The sequence below is a fragment of the Temnothorax longispinosus genome, chromosome 12 (assembly GCF_030848805.1).
Source record: "Temnothorax longispinosus isolate EJ_2023e chromosome 12, Tlon_JGU_v1, whole genome shotgun sequence".
Classification (NCBI taxonomy): Eukaryota; Metazoa; Arthropoda; class Insecta; order Hymenoptera; family Formicidae; genus Temnothorax; species Temnothorax longispinosus.
In genome coordinates, this window is record NC_092369.1 from 6,465,085 (window position 1) to 6,480,104 (window position 15,020).

The 15,020-nt window shown below is 33.7% G+C and overlaps 1 protein-coding gene and 1 long non-coding RNA gene across 11 annotated transcripts in view; one reads left to right on the plus strand and one right to left on the minus strand.

The window, feature by feature from the left end:
- Window positions 1–15,020, minus strand: part of LOC139822839 (uncharacterized) — a 273,173-nt gene that overhangs the window by 217,529 nt on the left and 40,624 nt on the right. For all 3 annotated transcript variants that reach the window (XR_011734617.1, XR_011734618.1, XR_011734616.1), the window contains exon 4: window positions 3,283–3,353. This is a non-coding gene — a long non-coding RNA (uncharacterized lncRNA). The remainder of the gene's footprint in view (window positions 1–3,282; window positions 3,354–15,020) is intronic.
- Mp (collagen XV/XVIII-type protein multiplexin) overlaps window positions 1–15,020 on the plus strand; it is a 214,114-nt gene that overhangs the window by 160,853 nt on the left and 38,241 nt on the right. For 6 of the 8 annotated variants that reach the window (XM_071794947.1, XM_071794945.1, XM_071794949.1 and 3 more), the window contains exon 5: window positions 12,121–12,192. The exons of the other annotated variants lie outside the window; for them this stretch is intronic. In XM_071794947.1, the coding sequence (XP_071651048.1) occupies window positions 12,121–12,192 (72 nt within the window). The remainder of the gene's footprint in view (window positions 1–12,120; window positions 12,193–15,020) is intronic. 8 annotated transcript variants of the gene reach the window in all.

Sequence of the window (15,020 nt, forward strand, 5' to 3'; positions counted from 1 at the left end):
GAAGGCAAGAGAGACGGCTTGTATAGCTGAAAGAAGAGCCCGAATGCATTAACTTAAATATCTCGAGCATAACTCGGACTCCAGGGAAGTCTCGGTTAACACACAAGGTTCTCCTAGCCTTCAGTCCTCTCAAAGTTTTGACTAATAAGAGCCTCCACACGCTTCTTTACGTCAGTTATTTGCAGCAACTGCTTTGGCATAATCATAATTTAATGTTATAAATCTTTCAAGAAGTATTTTTAATAAATTAATATTCTTCATGTATGTCACCGTTGCGTTAGTAAGGAATACCTATTATAACTAGTGAATTTATGCTTATTTTATGATCATATAAATAAATTATAAATAAAGATAGTGATATCGAAATAATAACTGCGATTCGCGTTACGTTTCATCCATCTTTGGAAAAAAAAATGAAATTTTCAAGCGAATTGCGAATAATGCACGCGGAATTTCAACAAATGCGTTTAGGATGTCGCATTCGACAACCAGGCGACTTCGAAGGCGGGACGAATGTGATTGATCTACGAGTTTGCAGATCCGGCGATTTTTCCGGGCAGTTATGAATGCGATTCGAGACTTCCCGAAGGGAATAAAAGCGCAACGGGAGGAAACGCACAAATCACCGAGTATCTCCTGAGTATCTAGGACGGAGAATTGCGAGCATTCATAACGCAACGAAGGTGCAGTTCGCGCCACTTACAGAACGACGATAACTTTGTCACCCAGGGTGCCTCGTGGCGGTTCTGTATTATTCGTACCCTGGGCGCGCGTATCTGTCGGCCGCGATAAATATTGCGAACCCATCAGATTCCTAGCGCCTGGGGGACCGAACATTAAAGTAAACTTCGTTGAACACATTCGAATTCATAACTGAATTTTCCATCTTAGAAAAATAGGGTAATACACAGTAAAAAATTTAATGTTAATGAAAGTCCACTCTAAATTTTGTGTTAAAATAACTCATTTATCGCGTTACTTGTTGACATTTAGAAATGTTATATCGACATTTTTTACAATGTATGTTTACAATAATGTAAAAATAACTTAATCGTGTCAACAAGTAACACGATGAATGAGTTATTTTAACACAAAATTTAGAGTGGACTTTCATTGACATTTGGTACACAAAATTTTTTACTGTGTATAGTTGAAATAGAAGAATCTAACATGTAATTCTTAATATCGTAATATATAATCACGTGGTCTCATTGTCAGTATCAGTATAACAATAATTGATATTTTCTGAATTAAGCTTCGTTTTACTGAGAATATTTAATATAAATTGTGAATAATTAATAATTAAAATATAAAAATGAAATATGTCTTGATGTGTAAAAATTAATCGACCTGTCAAAACTAGATGAAACTGGCGCATGACAACTTTTTATGTAAGAATGATTCTGTTAAAGCAATACCTTGTAACGAAATTAATTACAAACTTTATACCACGACGGACATGTTGCTACAATTAAGAGCTATCTTTCTTATCCAATTTTTGCGGGCGTTTCTTCATGTATATATTCCCTCTCAACTTGAATGTTTCAACGCCGTCGTAAATAAGCGAGATAGTTTATCCTGCACTCGGAACGTTCTAAGCACTTGCTACGAGCAGTTGAAAAAAGGTGGCGCATGTACTTTTGATGTACTATATACTGTGTCCGAGGCGCAATAAGAGCCGTAATGCCCGACGCCATAATTCCGCCGTTAAATGGCCGGCCGACGTCCGACGCCGTGAAAGCGCGACAGGTCGATCGATCGCGTGACCGGCTTGATCGGCATCCGTTATTGTGCGTAATGAAAAAATCGGGTCCCTTGGGCTCTCCCTTTCACAGCGACTCATTATGAATATCAATCAATCTGTGTCATTCGATCCGTTATCATCGCGATGTCGTGAAAGTAATCTCAAATGCGAACGAGTTAATAGTCAAGAAAAAGCGACAATAACTATAATAGCTTTTAGTTTGGATTGTAAGACTTAAGCAACAAACATGTTTTAAAATATCTCAGATACATGACCAAAAAATTAGATCAAAAAGTTCTGAGATGCAGTTATCGAATAACAGATTATCTCAAATAGACATAAAATGTATACAATAAATTTAATTAGTTATTTTAGTTTGACCTATTAGCATGTATTAGTAGCACTTACATATTGTTAAAAATGTAAAAGCATTTTAAATGATATTGTACCAATAAAAAAATATTAAAGTATTCGATAATAAATCGATAACAGATAATAAATTTAAAAAATTCAATTTTTTACGAACATCCTTAAGTTTTCGTTAATTGATCAAATAATGCCCGATTGATCAAATGAATCGCTCTGTAGTGCGATCGTTAATAACGCTATCAATAATATAAACTATTTTATCAATCAATGAAAATCAATTCTTTTAAGTACTATCGGCTTATTCCCATCTAATCTTCTAATGCCTAAAAAGAGGACAAAAGGAAGAGAATAAAAGTAAGAAAGTTAAGAAACGGGGATGCTGAATGCAGCAGAGGAAGGAGCGACTTTATCTACAATTCTCGATACGCGGAACGAATCGGCAGCGAACGATTCTTCATTTCCTCCTCCTTTGTGTCGCCGCTATACGGTCTCGTTAATTAGAACCGTTGCTACCGGAGCTCGCTTCGGATCCTCGTTACCCCTTTTTTCCCCTCCTCTCCCCAATAGGAAGACAATTGTTTCTCAGGCTTCTCATTGTTATCTCTTATCGACGAATGGTGAAGACGCTGCCTTGAGAAAGTCACAGCAGCGTGTAATAAAGATTAATCATTCCCGTTTATACCGCCGTTTTTGTTGCTGCGATTCTCTTCGGAAGAGAGACTAGCGGATGTTACTTTCATTATTCTGATGAAATGAGTAATGGGATCTGAATCAACGTCCAAGTTGCCAATAAACAGTAAGAATCGCGCGGCATTAGGATTAGCAAGAATTCCCTATCTTTTTATGTAAAGCAAATTTGTTATTTCCATAACAACGACGTTTGCTTCATATTCTCGGCGAATTTCGGTTGCGTATCCTACGAAACGTGTCGCTGCATGTATGGAGGGGAAACATTATTTCGTGTTAGGGTTTATTTACTTTCTCGAACTCCAACAGCTGGGATGTATATGATGATAAAGTTCATGTAACGCGAGTAAAACGTATCGAAGTTTGATTACTCGGATCACGGATCACGCGCGGGGGAACGAGCTGAAGTTACACGTCAAAATTTGTGTCTGTCGTCAAGCAACTTTCGGCACACCCGGTATATACTTGTAAAGAGCGTTTACCTGTTATTAGCCGCCGCGCCGCTGCTCTTCGAGAGTACGTATGTGCCTTCCGTTCATACGACTGGAGGAGTCTGGAAACAGAACAGAATGCGGGTGTAATTACGATTAGCGTCACGCTAATTACCATCTAATTGCCTAATTACGGTCGAGTGCTATCTATTTTCAAGCTGAGACAGATTAACTTATTATCGGAAAGGTAATAAGAAACTTCATGGCACTTGCAGGAGTATCCATTATAAGTGCGCTCGAAAAGATTTAATTGTTTTCTTACTATACTTATATATTGAACGTCGAATTAACAAATAAACACATAGAACAGGTATTATTGCGTCGAATTTAAATGCAATTTCTTTTACGGATTTGAAGTCGACATATGCTTCGTGTTCCAGCTTATTTTGACTTAATTTGGTTTTAAAATTTAATTACGTTAATCATGTAATTAATTGTACATACATAAATTAATCATAACGCACGATATCGCGAAAGCTACGTGGTATATACATGTGCAAACATAGTTCAAACAAGCCCAGCGTAAATCTTCACGCGCGTAATATAAATCAATCACCGCGAAACACGGGATAACAAAACAAAAAGATTAGTATGCAAAATATTAGCGGGAAATTGTCACGAACTCGATTACAATCTGCTCCGCGCTGCGTCGCGTTTCCCTATAATCGAATGCACATAACACGGCGCCGGAGATCGATAATCGTGTAACCAATTCCGGCTCCACAATGTGGTCCCCCGGACCTCGGACCATACACGGGATCTTACATCTCCGCGGGCGGAAAGTAAAGCGGACAGTTTGCCCAGAAGCTTATTATGCGCGCACGGCCAATAATAGGCGGTGTGTCAAACGCAATGTGTACCAAGGTGATGCAAGGCCGACATTGTACCTGGCCGCGTCATGTAGTTCCAGCACACATTCGGACAATTGTATATCGGTCGTGAAACTCGCGGTTCCGCGACGTCGCACGGCACTGGCAATTTTGCCGTCGCTAAAGTTTTGACCGCCTTTATACAGTTACAAAATGAGGTTAAGATAGAATCGACGACCGTTGCCACTATTGTCTTTGCGTACTCACGCTTTGAAACGATTTTCGTGCACTTGTTATCGCTCGACGCTACGAATGCGAACCGCGAGCGCGCAACAGCATCGACGGCAAGCGCGCTTACCCCGTTTGTAATTAGCACCAAACGCGGCGTATAATAGTTTCGGTCCGCACGAAACAAACGTTTGAACGTGTTATCTCAAAAAGTGTCCTAAGCAATGAATGCTTTTGGAAAACTAAGAAAGAAATTGCACTGCGTTCGACATGAAAATTCTTGGAAACTTGTTCAAAATATTCAACAATATTCAACAATATTAAAAGTAGAATGTCCTATGATGGCATTTTAACAACTACGGAAAATGTTATTCGACTATACTTGATTCATTCTAAAATAAAATTCGACATTATAAATTTTCATGAAATATACAACAGTTAAATATAAGTTCGTAGTACTAGAATATGATAACATTTCCGTCAACGATGTATATCAGAGTATCGTAAACATGTTTATTAAATATCATAATTCATTTACAATCGAACTTTTCATAGTAGAGCTTTTCAAAATTGTTAAATTCTGTTTGATTATTTTTCGATCGAATTTTATAACATTCGTGATATCTATTTATATGTAATACACTAATAGACATTTTACCGAATAATCTTTGTATTGTACATAAATCACCTGAAATATATATAGATATATCGACGAAAAGAAGCCGGCCTCATCGCTACGTAAAAAAGGAGTGCACAGATGGTCGACATCGTAAAATTCTCAGCAGAAAACGCGCTTTTGATATATCACGTGTAAAATGTGCTTATTTGGAAAACTTCCTTAGCATCGTAATTTGCGGCTGTACATAAAACGTCAAGGGCGCTACGTCTAATTAATACGTGATGTGGAACAAATGTTTACAGTGTAATAAAGTCGGTAACGTGCCAGACATGCCTGGTTAACGTAGATTAGAATTTATCGTGTAATGCTAAAATATATAGCGTTACGCTGTGGTTGTGCGAATAAAATAACAAAAATAGCTATATTAATCGACGAGATAAAAAAAATTAAATTACGTAGTGATCTTTATTAATAAAATAAAATTTCAATAACACACAGGAACTTTGTTTTTAAAATTTTCATTTTTAGTTACGCTATTAATTTCATTGGAAAGACAGTTTCAGCTTTTATTATATCACCTCGTTAATAATAATTCAAGAAATAAACGTGCTAAAGAATAGAAGGAAAAGAAGGTTTCGATGTTATTTTATCCCGTTACTTATTCTCGTTTATTTAAAACTCTACTTTAAAATAGTATATTTATCACTTTAAAAGAATTTGATTTAGCTTGTTTAAAAAATTCAAACATATGAGAGCAATTTATATATAAAACTTTCAGGTAGCTCTTTATTTAACGATCAATATTAGTAACAGAATTCAGTACGTAAATATATTATTCGTATATATATATATATATATATATATATATATATATATATAAATGTTTTAGAACTGTAGCATATATTCTCATAAATGGAGAGTATATATATTCAAAATACAACAGAGAGTAACATAGCATTATATATATCTAAAGAAGATTGACTTGATTGAAACATTAGATTGGCTTTCCGAAATTAATAAAGTTCAAACAGAAGATTGAATGACGAATAACATAAATGACGCTGTCGATAAGACTGATTTCGAGCGTTCCTAACGGGATACAATCACAACGCCGTTTCCGTTTTCGGTAGTCAATCCAAATCGAACCTTACGCATTTGTCCGTGTTCTATCGAGACATTGACGAACACGTTCATTAACATGCAACGATACCCGCGTCTATTTAGTCACGTAGTGACGTTTAACTGTCCGACATGTCTGGCCATACGTCGGCATTCACCACAACTTTCTCTTAATACATTTGCTTAATTTATTATAGCTAAACTCATGGATAACATGTAAACTGAAGATTCTTGGATACTCAACGCAAAATCTATCAAGTTTTACATCACTATTTCAGTTTCTATATTTAGTATTAGACATTTTTGTCAACATTCATTAAATTATTAATTTCCATCGTACTGGTTCGCTATTCTGAAAGATAGACAGATTCATTTATTAATTAATGTCACTTAATTAATCTCATTAGTTAATCATTCTGTTATTAAATATAATCTTTCTTTAAATTTTAATAGCTGCGTCTCTCCAAGCGAGAATTTGTCGGTTATTTATATCCATTATTGATCTACATATTTTAGCTATGCCACGGTAATTATGATAATTGCAATACTTCTATTCTATTTAGGTTTTTAATCACGCATTTTTTTACAAAAGATATATTATTATTTTTATACGGCATACAAATAAGTTATTATTTATTAAAAATGATCTCGCGAATATATGTACGTATAAACGTGGATCAGAGTCTGTAGAGCTTACGCTCTATGTAATTTACATTAGTTTTTCAGAATTTATATTAATTTTGAGCCCATTGCAGTTATATATATGTTGTATTTGCTTCGTTCTAATATTCATCGTTATTATTTTTAATAATGTCTATGCAGCCGAAATATCACTGAATTTGTATCACTTTTTGAATCAACAAATCGCATGGTTTTTATTGAAAAAGAATTAAATACCTTTTATTAGATTTGACATAGAAGCACTCGATGTGCGTTTTACATAAAAGCCGTCCACTCGATCCTCTCTTTCAGCCTCATCTGATATCCTAAATGCGAAATCCGAGATTAATCCGGTGGCGCTGACAAAATTCGCGGATTAAATCTCTTCGATCCGATAATCGGAAAGTGACGAGGAGATATTCGACTGGCGAGATTTAATGGACAGACGTCATATATCGTGCAAAAAATGCGTGCGTCGGACTAATGCCCCGTTGTATTCTGAGATTTGAAAACGACAGGAACAGAGGTTTGAAAGAGAGAAATGTAGATGGAACGGTATAAACTTATAAGTCGCGACGCTGTCAGAATAATATAAATGCATTAAAAGCTCTATTAGTTTACCTGTAAAATTATATTATATTTAAGAGGATCAAGTATATGTCATGTCTTAAAGACACGCCGAATAATTAACCATGACAAATACTAGAAATAAGCACTGGGTGGCTGCTTTTCTTTTCCCCCTTTCCGTCTCACGATTATAATTAATAGAATTAACAGAATCATTAACAAAATTTGTATGAATTGTATGAATAAATCCTCGATAGATGCGGCTTTATAATAAGAAAATACTTTAAGTCTAATTTGTACAACAATTAAAATTAAAACTTAGAAAAGAAAATTCTATTGGTTCTATTCTATCAAAAGTTAGTTCTCTAAATATATATTTTAAATAAAATTTTAAATTAATATAAATTAATATCTAAAATATTTAAAACTGATTTGTAAAATTCATTTATTTATTTATTAGTTCTAAAATATTCTAATTTCTAAGTTCTCAAATTTAATAATTCTAGACTAGAATTATTAACGTAATATGAGTAACACGCATTGAAAATATGTTTATTTTGATTCCGAGTGGTGGACTGAATTACCTGAATAAACATTTCTATGTATTGGTTTAGTCATTTAACGCTTAAGTAGCAATCAGTATTGTTTAACATAATGCAGTTCGAAATACACGTACGTAAATCATAATTTGGGTTAATTCGGGCATCGTGAACGCACTTCTCGTACTAACCACGGAAACATTACAAACATTTACAGTTGCGATCAATTACGTATATGTGTAACATTAAAACGTTCTCCTCCTGCGAATATTTTACTTAGCACCAAAATTAACCTATTCGTTACCATCGTTCTCCTACTGAATATAAATTTTTGCTTCAATTAAAGAGTGTGATGATCACTCTATTGATAATTGAACATTTTAGTAACATAAATTTTCCATAGATTTATTCGTGATTTATTTTCTCAATTCATGCTATTAAGTGCGATTTATTTAAACTAAAACTAATTAAATTTTACAATAATAAATTATATAAATAATAAATTAATCAAATCGGTGTCAATATCGGAAAAAAATAATAGTAACATGTTTCAAAATAAGAATACAAAACAAAATGTAGGTTACATTCCAGAATAATCTTCTATATATATAACTTTTGTGACTGCTTAAAAAGAATAGAAAAAATTGACCAGTATAACATCAATCAACACATAAGTACTTTGTTCAAAGTTTATTGTAACACTCATTAATTAAAAATATTTTCAAACCCAAGACCTATAAATGATCTATAAGATATACCTATAATAATATCTTAATTAATATTAAGATAAATTAAGGTCATCTAAGATTAATTAAGATATTATTATCCATCGTTAAGTTATTCGCTAACGTTGCCTAAAAAACAGAATTTATACAAAAACAATATTCACAGAAAAGTTCGTTTAGAAGCTTCAGCAGATAATGAGTTAAAATCGAGGATAGAAGCATTTTCTGCTACATCCTCTTTATATCTTTCGAAGGCAACAGCTTTGAATAAGTATATTAAGAATATTTAACCGACTTTACTCTTATATAAACATTTAATCTGTAGCTTATTGTCCGCATTCATCATAATAACTTACGATATTACGACCTCAAGTATGAGGGCTATTTGTAACTGGAGGAGTTACGGTAATTCCATCGCTAAGTTTAGAACTGATGCGGGCGAGAGTTAAGTATTTAAGACGCTGTTAAAGTTTCACAGACTTTCCCGTGGACTCACTACTCGGGCTTTTTGAAGTGAGCAGCTGGCAAGGAGCTCTGCTATATATAAAGCACATTCAGGACACATACGCTTTCTCTCTCTCTCTCTCTCTTTCTTTCTCCTTCTCTTCTTAGTCTAATATGCCCGGAAAATTCTTCTAAATATTTGATCGCGCGGACCAGTCCGGATTTTACAGGCCGTACAATAATCCTCGCGCGGTGTACGCCCTCAGCTAACTCAATTCCCCCTCTTTCTCTCCTCGTGCTCTAATAACTCGACGAAAATTAAGCTTATTCTTGTTATCTCCGCTCTCAATCCGCGCTCTACGAACTCCTTTCGCGCGCGCAGGATTAAATTTGTCTAACTCCAGCTGAGAACCGCATATTCTTTCTACCTAAGCAAAATAATTAATGTTGACCTAATAAATCAAAGAAGAATATAATGAAGGCTCTACTAGTAAAAAAAATAATATCATAAAATAGACTTTTTTAAATGTTTCCTTCAAATATATTACTTTTACCATTAGCTCAATAAAGACGAGAATTTTGTATGAAATAGAAATAGACATAAAAATTATATTTAAAATTTAGATTATTACAGCTGTATGTGATTGCGATATTAGAAATTGTTTACCTAACACCAAAATAACTTTCTTTTGGCATTTCATTTACTAGAATTCTATTAGTATGAGGCAATAATGAAAATAATACTATTAATTTTTTTGTTTCTAAATTAAACAATAAATGTAAGATTATTTATAGTTAATAATTATTTATTGTAAAGACTTTATTTATTTATGCAGAGAGAGAGAGAGAGAGAGAGAGAGAGAGAGAGAGCGAAAGTTTTATCAAGTCTATTTTTTTAATGCCATGCAAACATTTTCGAGGATTACTGCAACAAACATTTATGAGTTCTGAAATATGTATGAGTTTTCGTTTCTAATGTCATAATCATTGCTGTGACCGATTTAGAATATATGAATGCCTAGTAAACTTTATTTTCAAAATAATTATTAAGATGACATAACAATATTTGTAATATTATATTTTATTTACGTAAATTTTAACCTATTACACAGCACAAATTGAATTTATCAATATCAATGAATACAATATACATATAAATTTTTATCTTTTCTATTTTCAACACAAAATTAACAGTGAGATAATAGAATAACCAAAGAACGCCAGTTATTGCTGTTGCTATTTATATAACGTCAACTATATATTATATATAATTTCAGTACAGTAATATTACTAATAGTGTACTAATAATATTAATATTTATAAAATTCTTTAAATATTTTCCTCGCGTTCTCTTTTAAAATTTAATCTCAATATATATCATTCATAGCGTTTTCCGTGTATAACAACTTCCATTAATTTCTTTAACATTCCTACGTCAAGCGCGCTTATCAAGATAAATATTACAGAAAATAGAAAGATTATCTAAGATATATGCGTACCTATCGAAAAAACATGCGATTTTAGATATTACACACGCCGAAAATATAAACGACTCCTACGAGCAGACATTCTCCCCCTCTCTCCCACGTTTTATAGCAGGCTTTAACTTCCAAGATGACTAACATGCTGTAACGCAGTCAACCTCAGTCATCTCGCGCAGAACGTTAGCAGCGGAAGGTAGTCAGATCGATCGCGATCGAAATTATTGTCGCGTAATATTCGACACTCTTTATTATTTCGCGACTCGATCTCTATCCAAAAGCACATTGTTGTGAAAACATTATTGTTATAAAATCATTCTTCATTTCTCGAAGATAAATTTGTGTTGCCTACCCGTGAAACAGTGTGTTCAATAGAATAATTGTACACTAATAAAAAGCTCAATTGAGTTTAAAAAAGTTCTTTGAGTTTAAAAAGTTATTTATAACGTGCACGTTCGAGTTTTCAGAACGTTTTTAATTTGCGGCACAAAAACCCACAAAGTTATAATAATCTCGTTTGCATTACGACTAAAGCCATGTGAATATTAACTGTATGATAATATATTAACAACTTTGAAGCATATTTTAATCTTCCACAGATGTATGAAATGTTATGGAAAAAAATTTCACAGTTTCTTCCTTAGAATTTCGAGAGATATTATTTAAATATTTGATAGTTAAAATGATATAATGACTCATTACGCTGTATTTGTTATTTCCCTTCACGAAACTGTTTCCTATCAACGAAGTATAGACAATAAGTATAGACGAACATTGCCGATACAACCCGGAGCGACTTTTCAACTGTACAAATCCGAGGCAGTTGTTTCGTGAACGAAAAAAGTATTACGACTGCAGCAGACTAACACGACCGGTGGGAAAAAAAAAGAAACAAGCTTTTGCACCAACCGAAAACCGTAAAATGCACCGTAAAGCGCGTTACTGCGGGCCATTTAGAAAGATCGATCGATCCCGTGAACACTTTCAGAATGATCGATGCACCGTCCCAGTATGCCGGTTCCTTTTTCCAAAATAAAAGACTGAAATCGTTGCCTGTGCGGAGATAAATCACCGATTTTCTCCAGTAGTGTGTATTGAAAAATACGGGAATCATAAATTGTGGTAATCTTGATAATATACAAAGTCTCAGAAAGCAATATATTATTTATTACCCCGTGCATGTATTTAAAAAGTTACTCTTCTTAACATTGATCAATGGGAGATATATCAGCTCCTGTCACAGATCGTCACGTACGTCAGGTGTTTGATCGAATTATCATTTCATTTCTTGACTTCGTTAAAAATTTAAAAGACGTCGCGACTCAAGAATGCATCAATTTATATCTGATACATGCTTTACATCTAATACAAATCGACGATATTCTTTTTGACTGAAAGCCCTCTCAATACACAATAAAATACAATGGCCAAATAATATATTTTCATTTCATGTTTTTCATTATTTCTTTAAAATCTGACATCTCACAAAAGAGATAAAAGTGTTTTAATGGAAGCTTGCGAACAGTGTTCCTTACGAAAGGAAGAAAGAGGAAGGAGCAGAAACGAAACTCGTGAAACAAGACGATGAACCTTATATGTCGTACGATAGTCTACTATTTCCTGGCTATTTATTTAAAGGGTTTGCTGCAATCTTTGAAGTTATACGCCGGCCATCCTCCGGACCTTGTAAAATGTACTGCTGATTTTGACGTAAGTACACTTTCTTTTTTATTATTAATCTATATGTATCATTTATAATCGGAGAAATATAAAAAGGATATTTGTTTGAAAATATAACCATTACATCTTATTCCAGTACAAAAGTTACAATAAATATCATATTTCTAATATATTGTGACTCTTGTGGAATTTACATAACATTTATCTCTTATTTTTATTTCATTATAATTTATTTATAGTTTATATTTTTAAGATTTCTAACAAATTTACAAAATTCTATTAAATATAAAATGTTAATAATAATAATATTTTATACTCGTAAACTACTAAGTTTTTTCTAAATAGGATATAAAATAATGTTGCACATTGCAAAATATAAGTTTATCAATATATCTTCGCAGACAGAAACTGTCTATTATAGCAAATGAAGGTAGTCTACGATATTTGATAATCGGCAAGGATGCGTAATACTACTTTGTCGCTCCGATTATGGATGCTTGCGTCCGTGATTATCGTATATGTAGGATATCCTCGACAATTTTCGAGGTCTGATTTCTCCATAGCTCACCTGTGCCGCCCGGTGGGGTCGGTGGATACCCCTTGCGGGCAGCAATGTGCCGCGAACGGATCGCGGTGAGTCAGCAACGATAAATCGAGCGATTTATGAAGCGGCACGGCCAACGACCATTCTCGAGGAATAATGTCGGGATCGATCTACGACGGTGAGGCGGACCGTCAGAATTTTTTGACGCCCATCAGCCTTGTTAATTGTCTCGGACAAGAGTCGGAACGCTCTTTTGTATGGCATGATGATTAAATCAATTCTCGATCGTAACATTTGAACCACTTAGAACGCGAAGATGTTCTTAGAAAAATATTTTAAATATGCAGTCATGCATATCTTTTCATCTGCTGAGCGAAATAGTTATTATCTTTTGCTTTTTTAATTTTAGATGTTTGTTATTAAATTTAATTTTCTACATTTATTTTACCATTACATAATTTCCGTATATAACAGATTCAAAAATAAATTTTTGTGCCAGATGGATCGTTTTAAAATTAATTACACTTTATAATATTTTCCGAATTGTAGGCAACAGATATGAGAACAAAGAACTTTTCAAGAACAATATGACTATAGATTTTTCCAAAGCTAAAATTGATTTTAAATTTGTTAAAATTCTATCATATTATTAATTTTGAGCTTATTCTCTGTATACACTCTGTATACGATAAAATACTAAATTATGTAAAAACATCTGCTAATTATATCGCGAAGTATCATAAAATCACAGATAGTTTTTCTCGCAAACACATTTACTAAAGTGCTCAGCAAAGCCTGTTTACATTAATTATCTGCGGTATCTCTTACAATTTCCTTGATAACTTTTATCGGACAGGGCTAATTTAATCGATCACGCAAAAAGCTATACGGCTAATTAGTGTCATACTTTTTACGCCCATTTTACGATCTAGATATACATCGTGGCCATTAGTGGTATTACAAGATCACATCACAGCTCGTTACGATAAATGTAACATTATGCGAGAGAATGTGATTTTTGTAAATAATACTTTTACACACGAAATTATCGAGAATAACAATATGTTAATTCTCCATCTGAATAATGCAATGCAATTTATTAATATCCGAAAATTATAACAAAGCATTGAAGAACTATACATAATGATTCAATCCGAAGTTGATTTTTTTCTAAGCGCAAATTTGATTCGATGCTATTGTCTTATATTTTTTTTTAATTTTGACATTCAGCTGGTAATTAAGCGTCACGTGAAATTCCGTTCGCGTAAAATCTATTTGGAATTAAATGAAGAATTAGGATTTATTATTTCTGTCGGCACTAATGAAAGTTACTTCGCGGAAGGCTGTTTAATTTCAATCGCTTAAAAAGAAAGTCTTGACAATTTTATAAGAACTTTTTTCTCACTTAAGTATTCTTAACACAATGCAAAAGTTTATACATGTAGCTCGTTTCTTTTTCAGTGCACCATACATATATAAGTGCTTTTTTCTACAAATTACATTAAAATTGCCAAGTTATCCCGTCGAAAAATTTCCACGAGGTTTTGCATAATCCCTTTAGAAATTATGCAAGGATTTCAATAGCGCGCACCATAAGCGCTCACAATATTTGATCCCACGTGTAATCACAGATTTCTACAGTTATAAATTTTTCCCGGATTCTCTTGAAATTTCTCGCTCGTTACAACGTTACCGTGATAATCGCTCGAATCAGAATGTCACGGCCGAGAATTCATTTCGATGTAGATTTCGTTCATTCATTGGTAGCTGTATCTCGCTCCGCGAGATCACGAAATTTAGAAAGTGAATATTTTGTATTTACATAAAAACAAATTAATCTAACGGCGACGTATTATGAGGATGATGTGTCGCATTATGTATTCGGACATTCCAGCACAAGCGATATAAATCAATCGATCGAATATCACGGATTTCATTAAGATTCATTCAAAGCAGCCTGCCGTTGCTTAGATTACAAAGTCTAAGATTTCGAGGAAAAATACCATTTTCTAAAGACGACGCTGTTCTTTCTCCGTCGAGTCCTTTCCCTTATCGCATGCAAAACACAGATGATAGCGTTACACGCTGCAACGAGGACTTCGTATTTCGCTTATCGCGTATTACTGTAGTTTCACGCATTGTCGATAATTAAAAAGTTGGCGAGCAGCCGAACATTTGCTCAGAAGTCTGAAAGCTGCAATAAAAATGCATTATTTCTAGGCGTAATATCGCAGATATCCCCGTCGTGGCATTTTTTCCCACTTAGAATAAAACTCGGTCGATCAACAATTAACTTTTAATAACACTATCGCGG